General features: G+C 35.9%; 1 protein-coding gene across 3 annotated transcripts in view; it reads right to left on the bottom strand.

Annotated features, from left to right (window-relative positions):
- The window catches only part of LOC127976276 (SAM and SH3 domain-containing protein 1), an 81,595-nt gene extending 57,242 nt beyond the window's left edge, over positions 1–24,353 (bottom strand). Inside the window, exons 1-2 of one of the 3 annotated variants that reach the window (XM_052580583.1) lie at positions 24,141–24,353; positions 23,282–23,987 (exon numbers count right to left, since the gene is read on the bottom strand). In XM_052580583.1, coding sequence (XP_052436543.1) covers positions 23,282–23,773 — 492 coding nt within the window. In that variant the 5' untranslated portion in view covers positions 23,774–23,987; positions 24,141–24,353. The remainder of the gene's footprint in view (positions 1–23,281; positions 23,988–24,140) is intronic. The other 2 variants (XM_052580584.1, XM_052580585.1) reach the window with 2 other exon arrangements.
- Between the last annotated feature and the right edge of the window lie 310 nt (positions 24,354–24,663).

The following is a 24,663-nucleotide window of genomic DNA, read 5'->3' as shown; positions in this document are numbered from 1 at the left end:
GAGAGAGAAGGAGAGAGAGAAGGAGTGAGAGAAAGAGAGAGAGAGAGAATTTTTGAATTTTGAAACACCTTTTATTACAAATAAATCACATTTTTTAGTACACTTGCTACAACACTTCTAACTGTTACATCATGTCACCAAAAAATAAAAGCATTGAAATAAAAATTACATCAAAGATGTAAAAGACAACTCTTCTTCAATAACTAAGCACAAAGCTCCTTTACCACACCATTTCTTCTCAAAAGTGTCTAAATCCTTCGTAGACTTATAAAAACAAAAATCAACCAACACTCTTGATTTCACCAAATTTAAAAACAAAACCACCACATTGTCACCAGACAATTTCTCCACCTTGTTTTTCCTGCTCATATAAATAGCTAATTTAGCCTGCCCTAAAACAAAATTCAAAAGCTGACATGTAAACTTGTTACCTCTAACAAATTTAAAACCAAAAACAAAAATTTTCATGAAAAACAATTCATTAAAAGAAATGAAAATTTTTTCCAAACATAAAAATAACGGTTTCAATCGGTTACATTCCATGAAAGCATGAAACACGGTTTCTCTTTTTGAACAAAAAGGACAATCAGACAAAACTTCATGATTAATAACAGAAATAAAAGCATTTACTGCAATGGCGCCATGAAGAAGTCTCCACTGCATATCCCCTGACCTTTTGGGTAACGGTGGCTTATACAGTGACCTCCATTCAGGTTTCACACTCTCTTCTATACCCAATATTTTGCGCCAAGGTGTGTCAACTTTTCCATTCAAAACCTTTTTATTGAAAACTTTAACACATATCTTATAAAAAGCCTTACCAGTTGCTGTCAAAAAGTCCAAACACAAACAATTTCCACCATCCAGAAAAGGTCCCTTACAACCCTCTAATTTGGGAAACAACTTAAAAAGAGGGAAACATTCTTGTAAAATGGGAGCATTTATTATTCCATTAGTGTCCAGTAACAGTCTTTTTTCTTCATCATTGACCAGTGACTTCCAACTCATTAGCATCCGTTCAACAGTCCGCATAGACTTGATCTTTAAGCAGGAAGCCACTTCTTCTGTATTTTTAAAGTCCACCCCGGCAATGTGAATCAAAAGTCCCAAAGTAAAAATTTGTGAATCCAACAATAGCGCATTTAGTCCATGAAAGGATGAATTGTCCTTCGTTAAATCAAAACGAGCTCCATTTATTAAAGGCTCTTCCAAAAGCCAGTGGATAGAAGGTGTCATCTCATTCCTCCTTAAATTGAAAAGGTTCCAAACTTTAAACAGATTTCCATAAAACACTGGCAATTTGCTCACATTCAATTTCAGAGGATCCATTAAAAACAAGGATTTATCCAGGCCCACCCCTATAACGCTGTGTAAGATGGAGCATGCAACAGCCCGCCATCCATTTTCTATTGATCCATACAAAAATCTTTGTAAGAATTGCAAACGAAATGCTGCTAATCTACTTTTCAATTGTACCAAACCATGGCCACCTTCCTCCTTAGGTAAAAACAACACACCCTGTTGCACCCAATGCAAGTTGTCCCAGAAAAAATTTACCATGATGCCCTGAATTTCAACTAAAATTTGTGAAGGAGGATCCAGACAAGCCAGCCTATGCCAAAGACTGGAGGCTACTAAATTATTCAAAATTAATACTCTCCCTTTATATGACATCTTTGGTTTTAGCCATTTCCATTTTTCAAGCTTTCCTTTTACCTTATCAACAACCCCTTCCCAATTTTTCTGAAGGAATGTTTCATCTCCCAAGTACACTCCCAAATACTTAAAACCACCTGTTCCCCAATTCAGGCCATCAGGCAATTTTGGTTTCCCTTTTGACCAGTTTCCAATTAAAATCGCCTCACTCTTATTCCAATTAATTTTTGCTGATGATAAAGCTTTAAAATCCTCTAAAACTTCCATTAACACATGTATATCATTTTGGCCATCAATTAAAACCACCACATCATCAGCATAAGCAGATAAAATTATATTGTTTTTACAAACAGGTAAATTCAAACCACAAACTTTTTCTCTTAGTTGTTGCAACAAGGGTTCTATAGCAAGTGAATATAACATTCCAGACAATGAGCAACCTTGTCTTATACCCCTACAAACCTTGAAGGGAGTGCATAAGCCACCGTTTATTTTTAGTACACTTTCAACATCACCATAAAGTACTTTCACTTTATCAATAAAATCCTGACAAATTCCAAAAGCTTCTAAGGTTCTCCACAAATAAGGATGTTCAATCCTATCAAAAGCCTTTTCTTGATCCAGTGAAACAAGTCCAATATTAAAACCGAGCAACTTGGAGACATCAAAAATATCCCGCATAAGGGTAATATTATCAAAAATAGACCTACCCGGAACACAATAAGTCTGATCTGAATGCACCACCTGATCTATTACCTTCCTTAACCTATTAGCTAAAACCTTAGAAAGCAATTTATAATCGGAGCATAAAAGCGAAACAGGACGCCAGTTTTTGATTTCTAAAAGATCCCCTTTTTTAGGGAGGAGTGTAATGACAGCTCTACTGCTACTCACAGGCAACCTGCCTGAGGCCAAACCATCATTAAGCACAAACAAAAGATCTTCCCCTATTTCAGTCCAAAAAATTTATAAAATTCAACTGGAAGTCCATCAATTCCTGGCACTTTTCCAGAATCCATACTATTCAGGGCACTAAACAATTCCCCCATGTTTAAAGCACCTGAGAGATCTGCATTGCCCCCCTCTGACACTTGACTCAGACCTACAAAAAAAGGACTCTCAGAATCCCACCCTGCTCCCAACTCATTCTTATACAAATTTTCATAAAAATTACAAGCTCTTTCACGTATTCCTGCATGACTAGTTAAAATATTTCCTGTCTCAGAGCGTAAAGCATGCAAAAAACGTTTTTGCCCGTTTTTTTTTTCAAGACTAAAAAAATATTTAGATGGTGCATCCATCTGTTCAAGACTTAAAAAACGAGAACGAATCAGAGCTCCTTGTGTTTTCAACCCCAGCAGGTCTGCTAAATGTGTTTTTCTATTCGAAATCATCTCTGTATAATTTTGATTACTCGATGCATCAGCTAAGTTCTGCAATTTAATTATCTCTGTCTCCAAGGCTTTCATAGAATTATCTAACTCTTTGGTGACATTGCAAGTGTACTGTTGACAAAACTGTCTTATTTGTACTTTTCCAAAATCCCACCACTGCTTTAAATCTTGAAACGAACCTTTTTCCTTTTTAAAATCTTCCCAAAATACCTTAAAGACCTCCTTAAATTCTTTATTATACAAAAGATTTGTATTAAAATGCCAATAGGCACTCCGAGACTTAATCTGATTTAGAAAGAAGGAGCACACAACCATATGGTGGTCAGAAAAACTTACTGGACAAATAACACAGTTTTTAAAAATACCCAAATGATGTTTAAAACTATAAAAACGATCTAATCTTGCAAGAGACAGAAAACTATCACGAGCATGAGCCCATGTATACTGTCTCTGACCATCATGAAAATGCCTCCAAATATCACACAGATCATTCATGTTTATAAACTTAACAAGACATTCACGAGAAGCCATGTGAGGCTCAATATGATTCCTGTCAATATGACTCTCTGTGCAGTTAAAGTCACCACCTAAAAACAGATACTCTTCAGTATTACAGTTTTGTAACGTGGAACCTAGTGTACCTAGGAACAACAATCTTTGCATTGGTGATGTAGGAGCATAAACACAGATAAAAATTAAAACGTATTTTTCAAAAATTGCTCTTATTTTTAAGAGTCTTCCTTTCACAATCTCATCAACTTGAAATGAAACTGGACAAAAACTTTTTGAAAATAAAATTCCTACACCACCACTAAGTGTGGTGTTGTGACTCAGAACAGAAAACCCATCCCATTCCTGCATCCAGTCTGCCGCATTTTTAATATCACTGTGTGTCTCTTGAATAAAAGCAACATCAATTTTTTTTTGCTTAATAACTTCAAACAATTCAGTTCTTTTTTTGCTATTTCTTGCACCATTCACATTTAAGGATGCAATACACACTTCAGTCATGCTCAAAAATAAAAAGCAAAAAGACAGACAGCTTTGAATCATATTCATAGCATTAAACTTTTTCACTGCCATCATTCAAATCCACGTTGAGTTTCCTCACTATTTTCTTTAACCGATACACTTCTTTATTTGAAAAACGCCCTTCAGCCATAAAACATTTAGTTTTTTCCACAAACTGTCCTACATCTGGGAAATACTCATTAACTAAAACTCCTCTCTTATTTTTCGTTGACTTAAGGAACATTTTTATGTCATCTACATCATAATCGCGGCTGGAAAACTCACTTTGTGACAGAATAACACTCGAGTCAGATGACTCACTATCACTCTCTGAGTCGACATGATCAGAGGCACCTTCAACGTCCAATTTCTTCAAATGCCGAAAATCACAAAACTTGTCTGACTTCTTCCTTTTCAATGGCACCTTAAACACTGTTTGTTCCATACCAGTTTCATTAGGCCCACCATCAACCTCCCGAACATCCCCCATATCAGTTTCAACAACTCTTTTATCGCTTGACTCACCTTGGTCTCCCTCGTTTTCAACTTCTTTTGAACATTGGATTTCCTCCTGCACTGAAACCACTGTGTTCTCCGCAGTCCCAGCACCACGAGCGCCAACACGGTCGCTCACCTGTGCCACCGCTGCTTCCACCGCGGCTGCTTCATCGGCTGGCGGCTCACCGCCGTTAGCTGCGCCTTCCACGCTAGCTGTTCCTTGTTTGTTGGGACAGGCTCGGGCCAGATGGCCGGCCATGCCGCAGCCGTAACATTTAATCCTGTCGGTGGTTATAAACACCACATAGTCAAAATCATCCACTCGGAAATTCAGCGCAAGGTCTAGGTCAGCGTCATTGTTCACAATCATGTAAACTGAGCGTCTGAACGACACAACATGTTTCAGTAGAGGAGAAATGCCACCAATTGGAATTTTTTTAAACGAAGAGACCACTTTTCCATGGCGAGACAAAACTTGTGTTAATACCTCATCACTAATAAATGGCGGTACGTTCGAGAGAGTGACTCTTTTTGACGATAATGAAAGTGGTAAAACAGGGGTAAGAACGCCATCAATTACAATTCCTCTCTGAACTAACTCATTAGCTTTTTCTACTGTACTTAAAAAGATAACGATAGCACTATTCATCCTTGAGGCAGACAATACGTTCTTATTTCCCACAACTTCACCCACAGCTAAACAACAGCTCTCCACGCTCACAGCAGACGCCACCTTTACACCGTGACGACGCGTGAGTGAGCTCAAAACCCGCACACCTGCATCCGCCATGCTCCCCCACGCCCCAAACCACCCCCTACAAAAAACAAACAAAAAAGAAAAATCTCAAAAAATAGACACACACACAAACAAAAAATAAAAATAAAGAAAAAAGGAAAAAAAAAAAGAAGAAGAAGAGGAAAAAGCAACTCAAACACCAGAGCCACCAAGCACGCTCCCTCGCCACGCTCATTCACTCCCAGAATGCAATGCAGAGAGAGAGAGAGAGAGAGAGAGAGACAGAGTGCAATCTGGAGCCATTTTGCATATTTCTTACCATTTCTAATGAAGAGATGTTTTCAAATGAATTCAAAACAAAACTAGACGGCTTTAATTTAATGAAATGCACATTTAGTTGAAGGACATTTTTATTGTTCATTTAATTCCTGAATTCTAAATAAACTGGCAAAGTGAACAGAATGTAGAACTGCAATCTTCATGTTAGGAAGTAGAATTAAAAAAATAATAATTACATGTTACTATTGTATCAACTTTACCCATAAAAGCAAAAGTTTGAGTGTTGCCTTAAAGACTTGATGATAGTATTAAAAGAAGATTTAAAAGGCAAATATAGAAACGCAGGTATTCAGATACAATTAGGGTTGGGTACCTAAACCCCGTACCAATATGGCACCAGTACCCATAGAACTGGTACACACCAAACCGAATCAGAACCAAGATTTTGGTGCCTCATTTCGATGCCTCTTAAATGCCTGAGCGATCGATTTAAATATTTGTCCTGGTTCTGCGAAATGTACACAAGAAGCATGGGGCGTCGCTAGGTCCTTTTAGCAGGGCTATAGCACTTAGCTCCATAAACTGTACACAAATGTTTGGAAATGTAAACTGATATTTCCTACTGACATACTAAAGCAAAATATCTAAAAAAAACCTTTTTTTGGGGTGAAAATACTAATGTGCCTAAGACTGTACTTTACAAAGACATTGTTGCTACTTTATAAAGAATTAGTAATTCACAGGACTGCTTAAAGACTGTGACAGACAGCACTCATCTTAACTAAATATCAGAGAGATTGACAGAGATACAGTAGAAACATTATGTGTGGTTTTGTATTAAATAATGACCCAGATCATGAAATACATTTATTAGACTTAGAGTAAGGGAAGCTTGGGAAATGAGAGCATCCAAGGAGCATGTGAATGGATTTATTTTAAATCTTTTTTAATGTTCTTTAATGTTATCCTTTTTAAGCTTTTTATATATTTATTTATTTATTTATTTTTATAGAAGTATCGATTCAGGCACAGGTACCGTTTTAAAAGTATCGAAATGGCAACGGTATCGAATAAAACCCAATCGATACAATACAATAGAATGACAGAAAAAAACAACAGAATGATAAAATGATGGAATGATAGAAAGGCAAAGACAAAAAGACATTATAGACAGAAAGAACAGATAATGAACGATAAAATTAATTAACAATAGATAGAACGAGCTAATAAGCAAATTAACAAACATTAAAAAATGAACAAACATTACAGATAGAACATGCAAGCAAACAAACAAAAAATATATAGATAGAATGAGTGAACGAACGAACGAACGATAGATAGATAGAATAAGTGAACGAACAAATTAATGAAGTGAATGAACAACAGATCAAACAAGCAGACAAACAAATGAATAAACGAAAGGTCAATCAATCGAAAGATAGATAGATAGATAGATAGATAGATAGATAGATAGATAGAATTCAGTAAACTCCACTTCATGTCATTCCAATTCAAATTCTTATTGAGCTTCCTTTCTATTGTGACCAAATCAATTCAAATTCACACTCATTAACTGAAAGAACACCTCTTTCATTCTGAATTCTGTCAGTTACATACATCAGCGTTCGACTGTGAATTAAGCGGAAGCGCGGATCTCTTCTAAAAGCTTCTCAGTTCCCACAAAAACACTTTTCTGCAGCGTTACAGGTACACAACACAGCTTCCTCTCTTTTGTGCCTTTTCTAATGGCATTTCCGCTTCAGCTTTTACCTCCCTTGCACCCACAAATTACCACCATCTCCAGCTTTCACAGGCTCTCGTCAGCGCCGCCGGAACGCCTTCCCTTTCAAGTCTTTGCGCTTTAATTAAGAGTCATGTGACGAGCATGCGTCTGTGAGCTGGCCGTGAGCGCGGCTATTCTCTCAGCCTGATTGAAATGCAGCGCACAGCGTCTAGACGCCGGGACCAGCTTTAGCATTGTTCAGAGCAGAATGGTCACAGAAAAAGCCTGATTTTTGAACATCCAGACTGGGGGAGAGGAGGATGTTGCACGGGATGAGGCCTCATGGGTTATAGTGCAGTAATCCATCCAGAGAGGCTGTGAAAGTGACCTTCAGTAAATGCTTTAAAACATGAAGCCCGTCTGCTCACAGAGACATCATCAAATCATTCTGTTTTTATAGATTAATCCTTCACCATTAGGTATTTTATCACATCTGGTAACCCATTACAAGACCTCATTTCCTGCTGGAGATTTAGGTCAGAGACACAGAGGCTTTAGAATAATGCTTACATTATGAAATCATGCATCGTTGTTTATTAAAGCTTGTTATATATTCATAAGGCATTTTAATGAAGCTGATATAAGTTTTATAAGGCAGAGGCGGGCGTTGAGCATGAGTTGTGATGCTTTTTCATCTGAAGCTGACTTCAGCAGTTCTCAAATATGTCACAAGTATTCCTAGTCAGACAAACAGATGACTAGATGCACAAAGAGATGCACAAAAAACAAAGAAATGTTCATGAAAGCAACACAGTTTTGCACTTTTCAGCAGCTTACTTAAATAAATAAAAAAAAATAAAAAAGGGGGCAAAATAGCATTAAATATTTATATATTTTAAATTTGTTTCAACCAAGTTTTGCACTTTACAGTAGTTTACAAAAGCAAGCAAAAAAAAAAATTGGAGCTGGGAATAAAATAAAATGAAATATTTAAAAGCTGCCATTGCATGCAAAAATCACTTTTATAAGGTGTTTGAACACAGTTGTGTGGCCGCAGTGTGTTAAAACAACTAGCCTATAATGTTAAAAATCCACTCACTCATTGTTTTACAATTTCAAGAAATCATAAACAGTTTTCCACACAAGCAGTTCCAGATTATGACAACATAGTCGGTGAAAGTCCCACCCATTTGTGACGCTCTCTGTCCTATTAGCATATACACAGACCTGAGTGAGAAGCAGCGGTCCGTCATTACTGTTCTCTTGCTGCAGCTGCTGGAGGTACAACGTCAGCGCAAAAGAGCCATTAAAAGTGTTGTGTGTTGGCATGAACCAACGAACATAGGAGTCTCCACAGACCACTGAGGACACAGTGGTAACATTTTATTTTCAAAGGAAATGTCCAGAAAAACTGAAAAGTCCTATACTCTGTGCTGACATTTAACACCGGACTTTTAAACCACTAATAATGGCCATCAAACTCATAAAATGTTCACAATACATCTGCCCTGAAAGGGTCATACATTTGCCTTAAAAATCAATTTCTCAAATGGAAAAAATACATGGAGTCCGGATCCCGACTGCAGCGCTCTATAAAACTCGTCTTCCCACATGACACATGAAGATATATCAGCCTGTCGTTCTCTGCTTATCCAATAAAGCACAATTTATCAAACAACTTCCATTTTGCTACAGTTCATCCTTTGAGAGCTGCAACAGATACACATGCACAACTTTTCTTTCAACCTATATCTTCACATGATTTGCGGTCTCGAGAGACAAAATGTACATGAAAAGCACATTGCAGCTTCCTCTCGCTCCACACTGACCATGTTCTACAAGCAACATTTCAAAGTACATGTCAAAAAATTTGACAAAATGGGGACAAAGGAAGAGGAAATACAGATCTGGACACAAGAACAAGCTTTTTGTCCCCTTAAGAGTGTGTGAGTGTGTGTGTGTGTGTGGAGGTGAACAGAGGACAGGTGGTGGACTAAGAGTGCTGTGTGTTGAGTAGAGGTGCGAGACGGGCCGTATGCCCGCCAGACGGCTCAATTTTCTCATCTTGAGATCCCATTTGGGAATTTGATTGCACAAGGATTGTGTTTACAAGGGCTGAGAATCAGGTTCCGTCTTTCAAAGAAGACTAGCTGCAACTGATTCATAAAGGAAGCATCACTTTTTTCATTCTTAAAATGCAAAATGTATTTCAGAGTTAGCTTGTAATAATTATAATTTAGGCTAATTGAATTAGTTTTATATAAAAACAACCAATCAATAATCGACCAATCATCATACAGTAAAAATACATTTTCTGTCTTGATATTTTTGTCTTGTGTTGCAGTAAAATATCTAAACATTTTTGAATCAAGAAATAATCCTGAATCAAAATGTCATATTTTCTGAGACATATCACAATTACTTAAAACAAGAACGGTTACCTATCAATGAGATAAGAAAAATAAACTTAATTAAAAAAGGAAAATGTGACAAATTTAAATAAAAAATGTAACGTCGTTTTGCTTCAAAAAGTAAATGTTTCTTGATTTAAAAATGTTTTTTTTTTTTAAATAAGACAAAAAATTCTGAAATGTAAAGTTCAAAGCAAAAAGCAAAAAAATATATCTATTTTATTTTTTTATTATTTTAATTTCTTTATTTTACCTTGCGTCATTTTGCATCTCAACTCAAGCAATGCATCTAAATTTAGAAGTGTATAGATGTTAGTATTGAAAAACAAGACAAAAACACAAAGTAAAAAAATGCCCTGCAAGGTTGATTAATCGACTGCAATCTGTCCATTTTAACCAGTTTTGGTCAATAATGTGTTGGTTAGGTGCTCAACCCACTAAACCAGAGGACTGCTGTTGGGAAATAAATGTTTTCTAGTTTGTACTTCATTCTGTGTCTATCACACTATATCAACAATCAGTCAGCATTGTATTTAGATCCGTAACACATCAGTTCTCCACTAAAAATAACAACGGTCTCAGGCATGTCCTTATTTAGATAGCGAGATAGAACATCTATAATAACTGAGCAGCTCATCTTATGGAAAATTTCTTTGTGCCAAGAAACAGGTCTCAACGGGACGGCTGTGCCATGTGCCTGCCCCACATCCGAAGGGAGTGTTCAGTCTGTCCCATCAAGAGAAACCGGCACATTCTGTCCACCTAATCATACAGAGACCCCGGGCTTTTGAGTTGTCATGGCTACATCGCCAAACCAGCAGGATTGAAGCATATGAGCCGATAAGATGTGAGCGCGCACATTCCCCCCGAAACAAAAGAGCACAGACAGAGGGCCGGTTCAGCTCACCTCTCCACTGATCCCTCAGAGAGCGAGAGGTGTGAGACAGAAGCCGATTACTTTCTCTCCTTCAAGCCGCCGCAGCGCTAAATCGAAGCAGAGGTGTGAAAGTGCAAACGTTCATAGCGCGAATCCATTAAAAAGCATGCTCACTTTTAAAAGAGAAACTCAGAATGAATCAAAAACCACCATAGAGCATCAAATTACATGCTTGTTTGCTAGAGATATTTCAACTAATATAATATTAATGGCAACTACATTCAATTCTGGCTCCAATTTTGTGAAACCACTAAAGAAACTGTAAATTAAATCATCTCTAATAGTTCAATATATGCTACATAACAATAAGTAACATCAAAACTCATAGTTTAATTAGTGAATCATTAGTCTGATTCAAATCAATTATTCACAAGTCCAACAGTGACTTGAGTCTTTTCCACCGATTCTTTAAAAAGAATTGCTCAAAGGAGTCATTTATTCATGAATCAGACTATGCTAGTCGTGCTGTATGTTTGCAGACAACTAAAGAGGTCTCATGTATTTGTTATCCATGTGTAATTTCATGTTAATCAAATTCAAGAGTCTCAACCTACAACAGCCAATTTTTATTCACATCCATCGGCCGATAACCAATATGAAAGCCAATTTTAGAAATCGAAACAATTTTGCACACAAGCTAAATTTTAGTAAATATACAACTTTCAAGAGAAAATGTTCATGATAACATTTAAAATATATAGATAACTGCCTACTTAATAAGCACAAAATATAAAACTATGTTTTTTGTGCAATCAAATCATTGCACTAAATAATTTGAATAATATAAATAATATGACAATTTAAGTTGTATCCAAGTTTGCATGACAGGGTTATTATAGTTTAAAAATTAAAAGCATTAAAAAAACTTTTGGGTTGATGAAATTAAAGAAATGTTTACTGAAGATAAAATAAAATCTTTTAGCCTGTTGTCAACGCAAAATTTAATTTTTTTTGTTATTTAACCAAAAACACTAAAACTTAAACAAAAATTAATAAAAAATATATAATATAAAAAAGCTACAAATAATAAACAAGACAAAAACTCAAAACAAAATGACAAAATAGAAAAAAAATACTTATTCAAAATATTAATAACAAAAATATAATAATAGCATCTCATAGGAACTAAAATAAAATGGTTTATGGCAAACTGGTTTAGCAATATAGTCCATTACTGCCTTTAAAAAAAAAAAGGTTCTTGGTACATATTTGATCTGAAACTAGCAGTTTTCTTAAAAGAAAAGAGTAAATCTTTACATAGTATAGCTCAAGCTGTTGCTCTGAAACCAAGGCAGACATTATTATTCTGTGAAGAATGGGGGTCAGAGTCGGCATGAGCTTTACATCTCTCAAACGTCCCTCTGAAAAGACACACACAGCTGTCAGCTGTGAGGAACCGAGGGGCCGCGGGCCCCATTCACAGATTAGCTTCTGCTGGACACCTCCTGTCTGAAAGCACTCGCTGCTCTCCAGAGGAGCCGCACACTACGGGCCGATCGTTTTCTCTGAAAGACACCGGTACAGTACAGATGACAGAGCGCTCGATTGTTTTGGAAGTGGCAGTGGGGTTTGTCCAGTTGGAGGGTTTAGTATGACAGGACACTTCCCTGGGGCCCCGGCTCTTGGAGACAAAGGAAAATATTTACATGTGAATTCTGCAGAAGAGTATATTACGGTTGTCTTCTCCATCACACATGCATTTTGCGTCGGAATATCGAGTGTAAAATGAACACTGACGGATATCTCACTGAACAAAATGAGCCTCGGATGTGGAAGAAAAGATGAATATTGCACATTTCATTTAGCACCTGTAGCAGCTCCCGAAAGAAATGGGAAGAGATTTGACATGTGTACAAATGTAAAGAAAATGACAACAAAATTGGATGTTAAACGCTTTGGGTTCCTAGATCCAAAAAAGCAACAATAAAAAGGTGAAACTAACCAAACACGAGAAAAAACTTTATAAAAATCTAAATCAGAGGATTTTTTTCCTTCCTTTTTTCTTTATTTCTTAAAATGTATCACAGAATTTTTGGAATTGAAATTTAACAAACTTTATATATATATATATATATATATATATATATACACACATACACACAGACACACACACTGTATATATAAAAGCATCTGCTAAGAGCATAAATGTGAATCCCTCTAAATAAATTTATAAATAAATTATATATATAAAAAAAAAAAATAATAATAATAATATATATATTACACATTATATGTATACATACATACATATACATGCATACACACACATATATATATATATATATATATATATATATATATATATATATATATATATATATATATATAAAATGCAATATAATTAATAAATTATTGAAATAAACTTCTTTAAATTTGGAACTATAATGATGGAAAACGAAAAGATCATACATTTAAACACCTGTTTAGTTTAAATGTATGCCCTTGACAGGCTTAACACTGCATTGGTTCAGGTTATACATTTAATTGATTCATTCCCTGAGAATCAAACACACGACCTTTGTGTTGCTAGCGCAATACTCTGTTTCAGCTTAGTATATTTCATGTTTTCTGCACTAATGTACAAACAAACAACAATAAACAAAGAGGCCATGAATTAGAAAGACCCAGATACAAACAATCACTACAATGTTCACCATAGAAATCTTAATAAATCTAGCCAAAAGCACTGTTTAGTAGTTCAATCAGGTTGTACGAGCATCATGCAAACTCTTCAGTCTCTAAAGAAAGCTGTTCTGGTGTGAAGTCCTCAGAGCTGTAAGTGGATGGATTTGTCAGTACATTAACTCTTGACTCTTGGACATCCACTGCGTCCGACCGCCGGCTATAACGGCCGTCTGCCAGCGGAAACCAGAGTCACTACAGATAGCAGATAACTAGCAGCTTTCTCCCGAGCGGAAAGGATGTGCAAGTCCTCAAAATAACAACATACTATTATGATCTTCCACTCTGCTATAACGATCTCCAGTGACTTAAAAATGACAAACTGTCAAAATCAGCGAAGTTTAAGTGTAAATTAATAAAACATCTCAATTGTTATTCTTTTTATAAGCAAATAAATTATGACTTTTTTTAATGGACATTTATCGTGAACAGAAAGAGCAAGGACATCAATAAAAAAAAAAAAAAAAAAGGCTTCATTTTGATTTCACATGGCTTTTAAGCGTGTTTGTTTGGAGGTTTGAGGGCCGTTAAACAGCGAGCGACTCTTGTGTTGAAGAGCTCTTCTGAGCAGCCAGCAACATCACGACACACAGCTGTGTTTGTTCGGCTAAAGTGTGCATTAAAGAGGATCTCCATCCCATCTGTCTGCTCACAGAAACCTAAAACAGATGCTGAACGAGGAGCAAAACGCCCCGTCTCTGAACAATTAACCACTAAAAGGGTGTGTACAGCATCCATGCATTATAACTTATGTAGAATATGTCGAAGAGTGATTCATACTTACAAATCTAAACATGCCACAACGGTTTAAAAAGCAAAGAAACAGATGAAAGACTCAATCATTGTTGTGCATTAAAATGGCATTAGAGTAACATCAGTGTTTGGGACATTCCTATGAACCGGCTTGTTATGGTAACACACCAAACTGTCATATTTCGTTCAAATGCACCCTGTCCTGCCCATGCTGTTAGTTCATTTACAGCCATTGTTTATTATATTAACTGTTCCACTAACACACTATCACTGTATGTGCCTGTTCAAAGCATCCATGCATAAAGACCGAGTCCAACAGCACCACAAATTGATTGTGCGGTGGAGCAGACAATGAAAAGGACAGCCACCATAAAAAAGCACATCCCAGTTTCCCAGAATGCCATTGGACCTGTTACATCTGTCAAAGATAATCCATCAACATCGATTTCATGCGGAATATGTTCTACAAATCTAGTCTGTGTTGTGAAGACTGTACACGTGGTTTCTACATTTGCTCATAATCGCAGTATCTGGCAACCGGGGTAACCTGAGCCATTTCCAGACCTTTGCAAAAATGGTTGATATGTAGTAACATCGATAAATGATTAGGATGTGTGCACAATGACAGCATTATGTCACAACAAAGCAACTGCAAAAAGCTAGTTTTATGCAAATGTGCATTAATGCAAAGACCAATGGGAATGGGATTGCATTTCCAACAAAAAACTATATTGTGATATTCATAGTTATCACTCTACTAAACTATATAGTTTTCAAAAAAAATATTGGATTTAAAAAAATTTTTTTATAAATAAATACAATTAATTCATTAATTCATCCCAAAACTACCATCACATAGTTATTTAATATATATAATAATATATTTTCATTGAATTTACAGCAAAAATATATTTTATGGGTTAATTTGACTTGGTCTTAAGAGACATTGGTCTTAATTTGGTCTTAAGAGACATTGTATTCAAGTAGGAATGGCATTTAGCAATGGCTGAATTTGTGCACTGTTGTGCATTTGCATCTGAAAATATTCACTTTGCAAATAACATTAAATAGTCTTATAGTGCAGAAAGAACAGATAATTTATGCTCTTAGATGTATCACAAACCTAATGTTACTTTACACTGACAACACCATTGAGACTGAGTTTAACTACCATACAAAAAAAGTTGCCTAGCTTCTGCTTCACACTTAAGAGTGAAGAAAAACAGCACTATAATGACCAATCAGACATTTAAGTAGGTCTTAAGCACTACTGCTGTTGTGAGGCCATAAGTTCATGTGAAATAACGCTCATATTGGGTGGTAATCCTTCAAAATCCAGTAATCTTAAAGCGTTGGGGTTGCAGCTAGGAGGCCGGTTCACCCCTCACCCTCAGGTCACACAGAGATCACAGCGCACTTCCATCCAGACATTAATCTGAGCTCAAAAAGAAGCAAACTGCTGTAACTATGGGTGTTTTTGAAAAGAAACTTAAATGCAAAATCCTCTCAAAAGAGCTCTGAAGTCCCTCTGCAGTTTTTCTGTCAGACTCATTCAGAAAGCACATCTCTGACGGCCTCTTCGCTGCCAGCCTGCTATCTGTTCTAGTTTAAAACTGATGGGAGAACAGATTCACTCGGATTTAAAAACAGCAAACACAAAGCATGAGTCCAAAACATGATGTAGTTTGTCCTTAAAGCACGGGTCATTCAAGTGCACCTCTAAAATGTCTCTGCGCCCGCTGCCAGACAGAAACCCGAGAGAAATGTTTCAAATCACAAAAACCTTTTGCTCCGATCTAATAAAAGGTCAGTGCCGCGGTGACTCATTAAATGCGTTCCAGAATGCTGCACTTTACAGTTTGTGCCTGAATCTTTTATGAACATTATCCGGTGGAGAATCGGTGCACTTGCTCTCTCAGTCCTCAAAAAACTGAGGTCTGTAGAAGTCAACGTTTACTCACCTGGTGTTGTTCGAAAGCCTTAGAAATGTGTGTGGAACACAAATTGAGCCAAGCAAGTTGCATTTTTCCATGCTATAAAAGTAACTGAGGCTGTCAAGCTCCAAAAAGCCACTTTCTATAAAGAATTACATGTATATATGCCATAACAACTTACTCTCTGAACATAAACTGCTCCGGAGTAGGTTCTGTTTCAGGATTAGTTCACTTCAGAACTATCAGCGCATTCGTGACCCACTGACCAGAGTCCAGTGGGTGTGACAGATTGCGCACAGTATTGTATTTTATTAAGATATAGTTAGTATAGTATAGTATAGTATAGTGTATATATATATATATATATATATATATATATATATATATATATATATATATATATATAAAGAACGCTGACTGTTTCTATAGCAGTCGCGAGTTCTAACGGCAGCTGCAGTGACACGCTGACTTTACTGATTAGCTATTGGCTTTTTTCATTCAGAAGGCGGGGCTTCCTGCGATTGAGCAGCCATATTAAGCGTGGCATTTTTTGTCATTCAGAACTGTACGAGTGACATGTCTTGGCTATTCTATAGTCTTTGGTTAGACCTATCGGACTGTGCCATCTAGAGTTTCATGCCAGAATTCTGTATTTATCTGTATACATTTTAAAACACTATGGGTTAGGTGCACAAGATGGCACCGGTGAGCTTCAGCGACGCAAGTGTGCATACTTACTTCTGGTATTGCGACGCTCGCATTGACTGTAAGGGAAACTTACATACGAAACTTTGCTAGATGTATATAATTAATGATTTTAAAATTTAACAGCAGATAGTGGTATATCAAAGACATGGGGAAACATCCTCCCTACATTTTGCGTACCTCTGTGGATATTCATCAAGACACAACGCGGAGATTGCTTTATTCTTCTGTTGATTATGCGGATCAGCGTTAGGTCAGGTCCACAGGGATTTCTTCTTTCAAACACAAACCACTCAAACATGCAATACTTTTCATTTTCGAAGAGCTGGTTTTGTTCTGTTATGTAAGATCAATGTTTCTGACTGTCAAACAAGACGCACAGATATTTCTTATAAAGCATGTTTTATTAACTTTATTTGATAACATAATTTATAACTAACTGTTCAATTAAATGTAATATAATTATGATAGGTTTGCATTCATGTGTGTTTTTATTTTTTTAATTTTAATTTAATTATCAGATTAAACAGATATTAAAATTAGTCATGTATTTTTTACTGTGTAAAATAATAAAATATAATGTGAAAATAATGATGAGAACAGACTGATGTATGTGTACAATTGAGAAATGGATACTTATGAAGATAAATCGCAGCCCACGTCTCACGAGGTAAATATTGAAAATAAAAAAATAATAATAATGCAAAAAATTTCGAGAAATAAGTAATTTGTACATTTACATATTTGGTAAGATATAAATATATTATATAGCTTTTTATACACACCATTAGTTCAACTTTCATTTCGTGAACATTAGTGTATTTAATTCATTCACCGGACCCAAACATACACAAGTTTCAAATCCACTGGCTCAGTTAACATTTATAGTATAGTGATAATAGCAGTGTATATCTTATTTGCATTTGAAGTGATATTATAAATCCTGTAAACATATAGAAGGTAATATTTGGACTTCTCCGGTTCTCTGCACTGACGTTTAGCACAACCCGAAATATCTACGCACACACTCGCAAGACCGGAAATCCAAGATGGCGGAGATATGCAACTAGCCCATTACGACAAGGTTATGTTTAATTTATTGTATTATATATGTATTACATTTTATATTATTATCTCACATCATCTGCATTTTCTATAATTCATTTCTATAATGAAAATAGACATCTGATATGATTTATTATATTATGAACATCAAACAAACAATATAATTCTTATTCTCAGGAATTAAAGAACAAACGGAAAAAAAATAAAAATGATTGCACAACCACAATTATGCAAACAGCCTTTGAACAGAAGAATAACAAAGCAGTATGGCGCACTTTTTCTTAGCGTCTGTTTTCATAGTGACTCATCGATTCATCGCTTCGTTGAGAGTGAACTTACTCTGGGTTGATGAACGTACTCCCAGACGGGTTTTTGGAATCAACATACCTCAAGTTAGCAAAGTTTGAGTAAGTTATAGCAGATGGTAAGTTAACCTTGCATTCTGGAATATACCCCAGCTCTGTTTTGATTCAAAAACAAGTCTCATTGCAGGCATAAAATGAGTTGTGAATGTTGTTTTTAACCTTAAACTAATTAGTTTGACAGTAAAAACTAATTTAAACATGTAAAAGAGTCACCAAATGTTTTACAGCATGAAAATGTATGCCTTAATCTGGTTTTAAGCCCCAGTGTGAGGCACAACACACATATGATGAAGAAAAGTGATTTAGCAAAAAGCCCAGCATGCCGACGAGCCACATGGATCCAAAAAAACACGATCTGAAAGGCCAAAACAACAAAGCTCCAAAATACAGCTTCACCAGATTAGAGGCTTTGTCCGGAAATATAGTTCCAACAATAGTCCATCAGGCAAAACAGACGATTCTGGGAAACATTTATATCCAAAAGGTTATGCATTGAACAACCTGAGCATAGCATACTTGCATAACGTATGAAACGCTTCAGTTTTTTAAAAGAGTGCCATGTGGAATAAAACTCAGGACCCTGCTTCCTAATCTAAAGAGACAGACTCCTGATTCACTAATGAAGCCAGAAAGAATATGCAATTGATGCCTTGATCTCTCTTGCCACATGCCACAAGGACCTGCTCACCCTGACCAGACACAATTCATCCGTTGTGACACACGCTTCACTTACACAAGCTTTTTCGGAAAGACACCAGTTTTTGGGAATGAACACTTCAACCAAGCCAGCACAAGAACCCTCCTCCATTCATAATGCAGGTCAGACAGAATACAAGTTGCACCTACTATCAACTTTCCACTGCCAAAAGTTATCCAAACACACTAAACACAGGCTGTGTGTGTCATGTTCTGTGCTGATACAAAGCAAACTGCAAATGTCCAGGGAGTACACGCTCAGACAGACTTACTGTTGTTTAGAGAATAATTTTCACAACTTACAACTTTCACAATGTCATTTAATGTCACCTAAACAACAATTATGTTGTTGAACAAAAGTACAATACATTGAACACAGCGTACTTCAGTCTCATACAGCCTCATTTTCATTCCTGTCATAAATTAAATCTGGCACTACCCTGACAAAGGTGAATATCTGAAGTCTTTTTTGCATTTACATTTACATTCATGCATTTGTCACACCAAAGACCTTTTATCAGAAGAAATGCACACTGTGTTGAAGGCATAGGCTACATTTTTATCAGTTCAATCGTGGTGATTTTACTTGTAATTAAACTCATCATCTTGGCATTGTTAGCATCAAGCATACACATGAAAAAGAAAAAAAGAAAAAAAAAAGGAATTGTGAATTCCAAAAATCATTAGAATATTAAGTAAAGATCATGTTCCATGAAGATATTTTGTAAATTTTCTACTGTTAATATCTCAAAACTTAATTATTGATTAGTAATACGCATTGCTAAGAATTTATTTGGACAACTTTACACTTCGAAAAATGTTCATGTAAGACTGGTAAAACATTTACAATATTCAATATATATATATATATATTTTTTTTTTTAAGTTCTGTGTGATTTTTGGTGAATTGTATATAATAAAATTTAACACATAACACAAAAAATTTACTAAGAATTCAAAAATAATAACATTTCTGAAGTATTTAGCCAGTATATATAGTATATATGTGTGTGTGTGTGTATGTGTATGTGTGTGTGTGTAAAACATCTTCCCCTTTAAAAAAACTAAAAAAAAATACATATAAATAGTACTAGCTTCTCTATTCTTTTTTGTATTCTATTGATTTCTGTTCTTTTTATTTATTATACAATTAACAAAAAAGACCTCTAACACTAGCTTGCTCTATTCTTTTTCTATTCTATTGGCTTTCTTTTTATGATAGAATTAAAAAGCTGCATTAAGCTAACTGAGAAATTGTCACAGCATTGATTTTGATTCCTTTTATTGACCTCATTTGTAAGCCGCATTGGATAAAAGCATCTGCTAAATGACTAAATGTAATGTAATGTAAATCTAAAAAAAAAAGACATGATGGTTGAACTCAAATTCTCTGCAAAGAACATTCTTCCAAAAAAATCCTATTTTGTAGGAAATCTAACAGCATACAGTATGGGTTTTCACAACTAGGTAAAGTAAATCATTTTGGTGTTCAATGCAGTTCTTCAGTACAGATTCCTCTCAGTCCAAAGATACGCTTTGGAATAAGCCACAAATACATGTTTAAATCAAGCTCGCTCAAGCGCACGTTGTTAGTTGCAGCACACACACATCTCAATTTGCAAGACAATTTGGGAAGCAGCAGTTCACATACCGTGAAACCAAGGAAGCAAGGGAAAACATTTTTAAAGTGGGCCACTCTTTGCAAATGCAAATGACAGTAATGATAATGAGGACTTTGGCATGGCATGAGACATTAAATGGCTCTCTAAGCTCAAAGCGCAATGAAGCCATCTGTCACCAGAGACCCGTCACTGATAAACGTGCTGATAAGACGGCATAATGGAAACACGACTCGGACAAGAACAAAAGCGGTGGTGGAGTCCAGTGACAGCTCGCCGCTGAGGCATGACAAGCGCTCTGCTACAGGTGGAGTCCCTGTCTGCTGATGAAGACTGTTTATTATATATGCAGATATCAGGAGGAAAAAATATGCATAACAATAGGGACTCAAGTTATTTAAAAATGTGTAACCTTTATACTGATCTGTCAAATTTCATTTTTATTTAAAATGTGCAACTCATTGGCAGAAATACTGCAAAAAATTCTTACACAGTTTTTTTTTTTATGTACCTGTATATACTGATAATAGGAAGAAGAATATGCATTACAATAAAAGATGGAGATGGACACACAATTAACTTTATTAAAAAATGTGTTAACTTTAAATGTAACTATAAATGTAATTTATCATTAAAATGTGGAACTCCACAGTTTTTGTTACATATATTGATACACAGAGGAAAAAATACGCGTTGCATTACAATAAAAAAAAACTATGCGAGACTCAATTTACTAAAAAAATGCAACGCTTATTTTTAAATATAAATGTGATTTATTTGAAATGTTGAACTCTACAGCAGAAATACTGCAATAAAATCTTAATTAGTATTTTTATTATATATAGTAATATAAAGAGGAAAAAATGATGCATTACAATAAAAGATGCAGAGGGAAACATTAATATATTTAATAAAATGTAACCTTTATATTTTACAATATTTATAATGTGAAGAAAAAAAAAAGAATTTAATCGGTATTTCTTTTCCAATCAAAACATCACAGTTGTGTACAATAAAAATATATTTTTTCAAAGAAATAATTTAGGCTGAATTCAATTTTATATTGTTGTAAGCATAAACATCAATAAATTGTGTTAGAATTATCTTTCAAATAAACTGTGCTAATAAGGTAAATAAAATATAATATGCAATTTTACTTTCTTAAATGAATATATCTTGTTTTAAAGAAGTTCAGATATATATTTTTATTGGAAAAGAAGAGAATATTGTGAATGCTTGAAATGATCAAACATATGCATTTTATGTTATAAAAGCATTAGTTAGTACTTCATGTGGTTTAATTAGTCATTGCACAATAAAGTCATTTCAATGAATCACTGAAACTAAACTAAATATAAAGAGTTGTGCTGACCTAATGGCTTCTCAGGGTCCAAAACAACACTTTTATAATAACAACTGAATCTGATCATGCAAACATTAAACGTGCATTGCATTGGCCTGCCTATTATTTGAAAGCCCTTGAGCTTTGAATGATGCTCAGTGGAGATAACTGTGCAGTAAATCCCTCTATTAATAGCATTCAGTGTAGTTAATGGATTACAGTTCTTGTTCTCTGGTTTATCGATTAGAGCCAAGACTCGCCTGCTCTCAAAGCCCCAGAGTGCACTAATGAATAACGACTTCAATTAAGGTTGTCTAATACTTCAACGTCTCCGGCTGGATAAAATCATCTGACTTGGAAAGCATCAAGCATGCGGCAACATGGAGCTACAATACTGTACTAGACCAAGAAGACCTCAGAAATAAGTTCACGTTTATAATCAAAGAGGAGATGATATCCAAATCATTTAATGTGCTGCCAATCTATGCTAAGGTTTGCTTGGATACTTGCAATAGTGATGGACCAATAATTCAGTCAAAGCCATTATTCACATGACTTTTTGAGATTATAAGCACCAGCCAATTAAAGAAACACAGGTCATTCAAAAAAAAAATGTATGTACTAACCCCTTGGACTAACCAAGATGTAGATTAGTTTGGTTTTTATCAGAGTAGATTTGAGGAAATTTAGCATTACATTGCTTGCTCACTAATGGATCCTTAACGGTGAATGGGTGCCGTCGCATTGAGTCCAAACAGCTGATAAAAACATCACAATAATCCACACCACCCCAGCCTATATTGTTTGTAATAAATCAATCAATCAAGACATTAAATTAACTTTAAAAGACTGTTTTTGCTTGTAAACGATGCCATGTAGATTTCTCTCCTAATTCAGACTTTACTGGAGAAAGCAATATTATGAATTGAGGATGTGTATTTTAGCCATAAGCAGTGGTTAGAAGTTAAAAACTACTTAAGGATGGATTTATTTGTAACAAAATTTTCACGTATGTTAACTGATGGACTGGAGTGGTGTAGATTACTTGTGGATTATCATGATGTTTTTATCAGCCATATTTGGACTCTCATTCTGACGGCACCCATTCACTGCAGAGGATCCATTGGTGAGCAAAATCTGTTTCAATGAAGAAACAAACTCATCTACATTTTGAACGTTAATTTAGAACTGGCCAAACAAAGAAAACCTCACACCGGTCGACCACCACAACACACGAACATTTAATAATGGATGACATTTACAAGCGACATTATGCTGGCACAACCTTTCTTTGATGTTTATTACTCCAAAAACTAAACCAAATCCACACACACCAGGTGGGTAAATTTCAAGCCAATGGGTAACCTTTGAAAACCTGAAGAAAATGTCAAAAACTCTTCTGCAAAACAAAGAGACGGTGCAAACATTTTCAGGAGATGTGACCAGAACTGTAATGATGTGAGGTTAGTACTCACTTTATACGAGTAGGGCATTTTGCTCAGGTCAATTCCATCCTTCACCAGCTTATCCCTTATCATTATCTTCAGCTTGAGTTTAGGATACACCACCGGCTCCTTGTGGTTCTCTAACGCTTTGAAGTCATTGGAGAGTCCGATCCTGGGCCGGTCCCAAGTAGAACTGACCCAAGACTTGGTGCATTTCTGTTTGCAGTCACTAATTTGAGGGCACGTGTCATGTGGAAGTGGTTCAAGGGTGAAATACAGTCCCGGTGCCACCTTCTTGTCATCATCCCGGAGTCGCTCCACGGCCCGGAGAACCTTTTCCCGATGATGTGGAGTGAAGACGCCGATGGCATCCAGGTCAGGGTCTCCTATCTGTTTGCACACCTCCAGGTCATCATAACCATTGTCAACAAATGACTCCACATACTGACACAGCTGGAGGGTTTTCAGCCACTCGTAGACGATAGTGGGTCCGCTGTTCATCATTCCCAAATCACAGGACATTCCCAAAAGCCATTACATACATTCTTGCCATCTTCAGTGCTATGAATATCAACACTGGCAGTCCATCAATAGTAAACAAGACTTTCCAGTGCTGAATTCAGTAATAAAAGGCGAGTGTTACATGCCTAAACATATGAGGGAATAGTAAATCTCAAATCAAATTTGGTTTCAGTGTAAAGAATCCATGTAAACAAAGTTTAAAGCGCATCATCACCTGCCGTGACGCACAGAATATGAATACAATGAATACAAGCTTTCGCGTTTGGAAATGCGTTCGCAAAAGTGTATCTTTTGTTAAATAAGTTACCCAATCTCCCAGCTTTTGGGAACTTGACAGACGCTAGTTTCCTCTCAGCAGATAACTTACACTTTATTCCTCACAGCTTCTGATCGTCTTTGGCGAATCGCTGTTTGTATCCAGTGTCATTGAGTCGCTTTCTTCCGCGTGTCGGTTTATTTTCCATTGATCCGATCCTTAAATATACAGGGCAAATGAAAACAAAGAAGATACAGCTTCTGCTGTGCTGCGAACCAGACAGACTGAGCTCGTCTAAGTAATTCAACAGACGCCAAATTGAAGTTTCCCTCCCCTTCATTCTGATGCGCGTTTCTCAGCTGTTTGACTTTAGAGCCCCCTGCAGGCCACGTGACGAACCGCAGCGCTATTTGACCCCACAGAGGAATGTTTTTAACTAAACGTTTCTTAGATAAATCAAACTAAGTGTAATCGTGACAGTTTTGTGTAGAGTTAACATAAATGGAATTACATAAATTGTTAAATAAGTGATTTATCGACATTTAATATTAGCCTTTATTACATTTTTACTCCTGTTTGCTTTCATTAGGCATCTATTAAATAAATAATTACTATATATATAGCCATCTTATCA

This window comes from Carassius gibelio, chromosome B17 (assembly GCF_023724105.1).
Source record: "Carassius gibelio isolate Cgi1373 ecotype wild population from Czech Republic chromosome B17, carGib1.2-hapl.c, whole genome shotgun sequence".
NCBI lineage: Eukaryota > Metazoa > Chordata > Actinopteri > Cypriniformes > Cyprinidae > Carassius > Carassius gibelio.
Note: the sequence above shows the minus strand (reverse complement) of the source record. Positions and strands in the feature narration are given on the sequence as shown.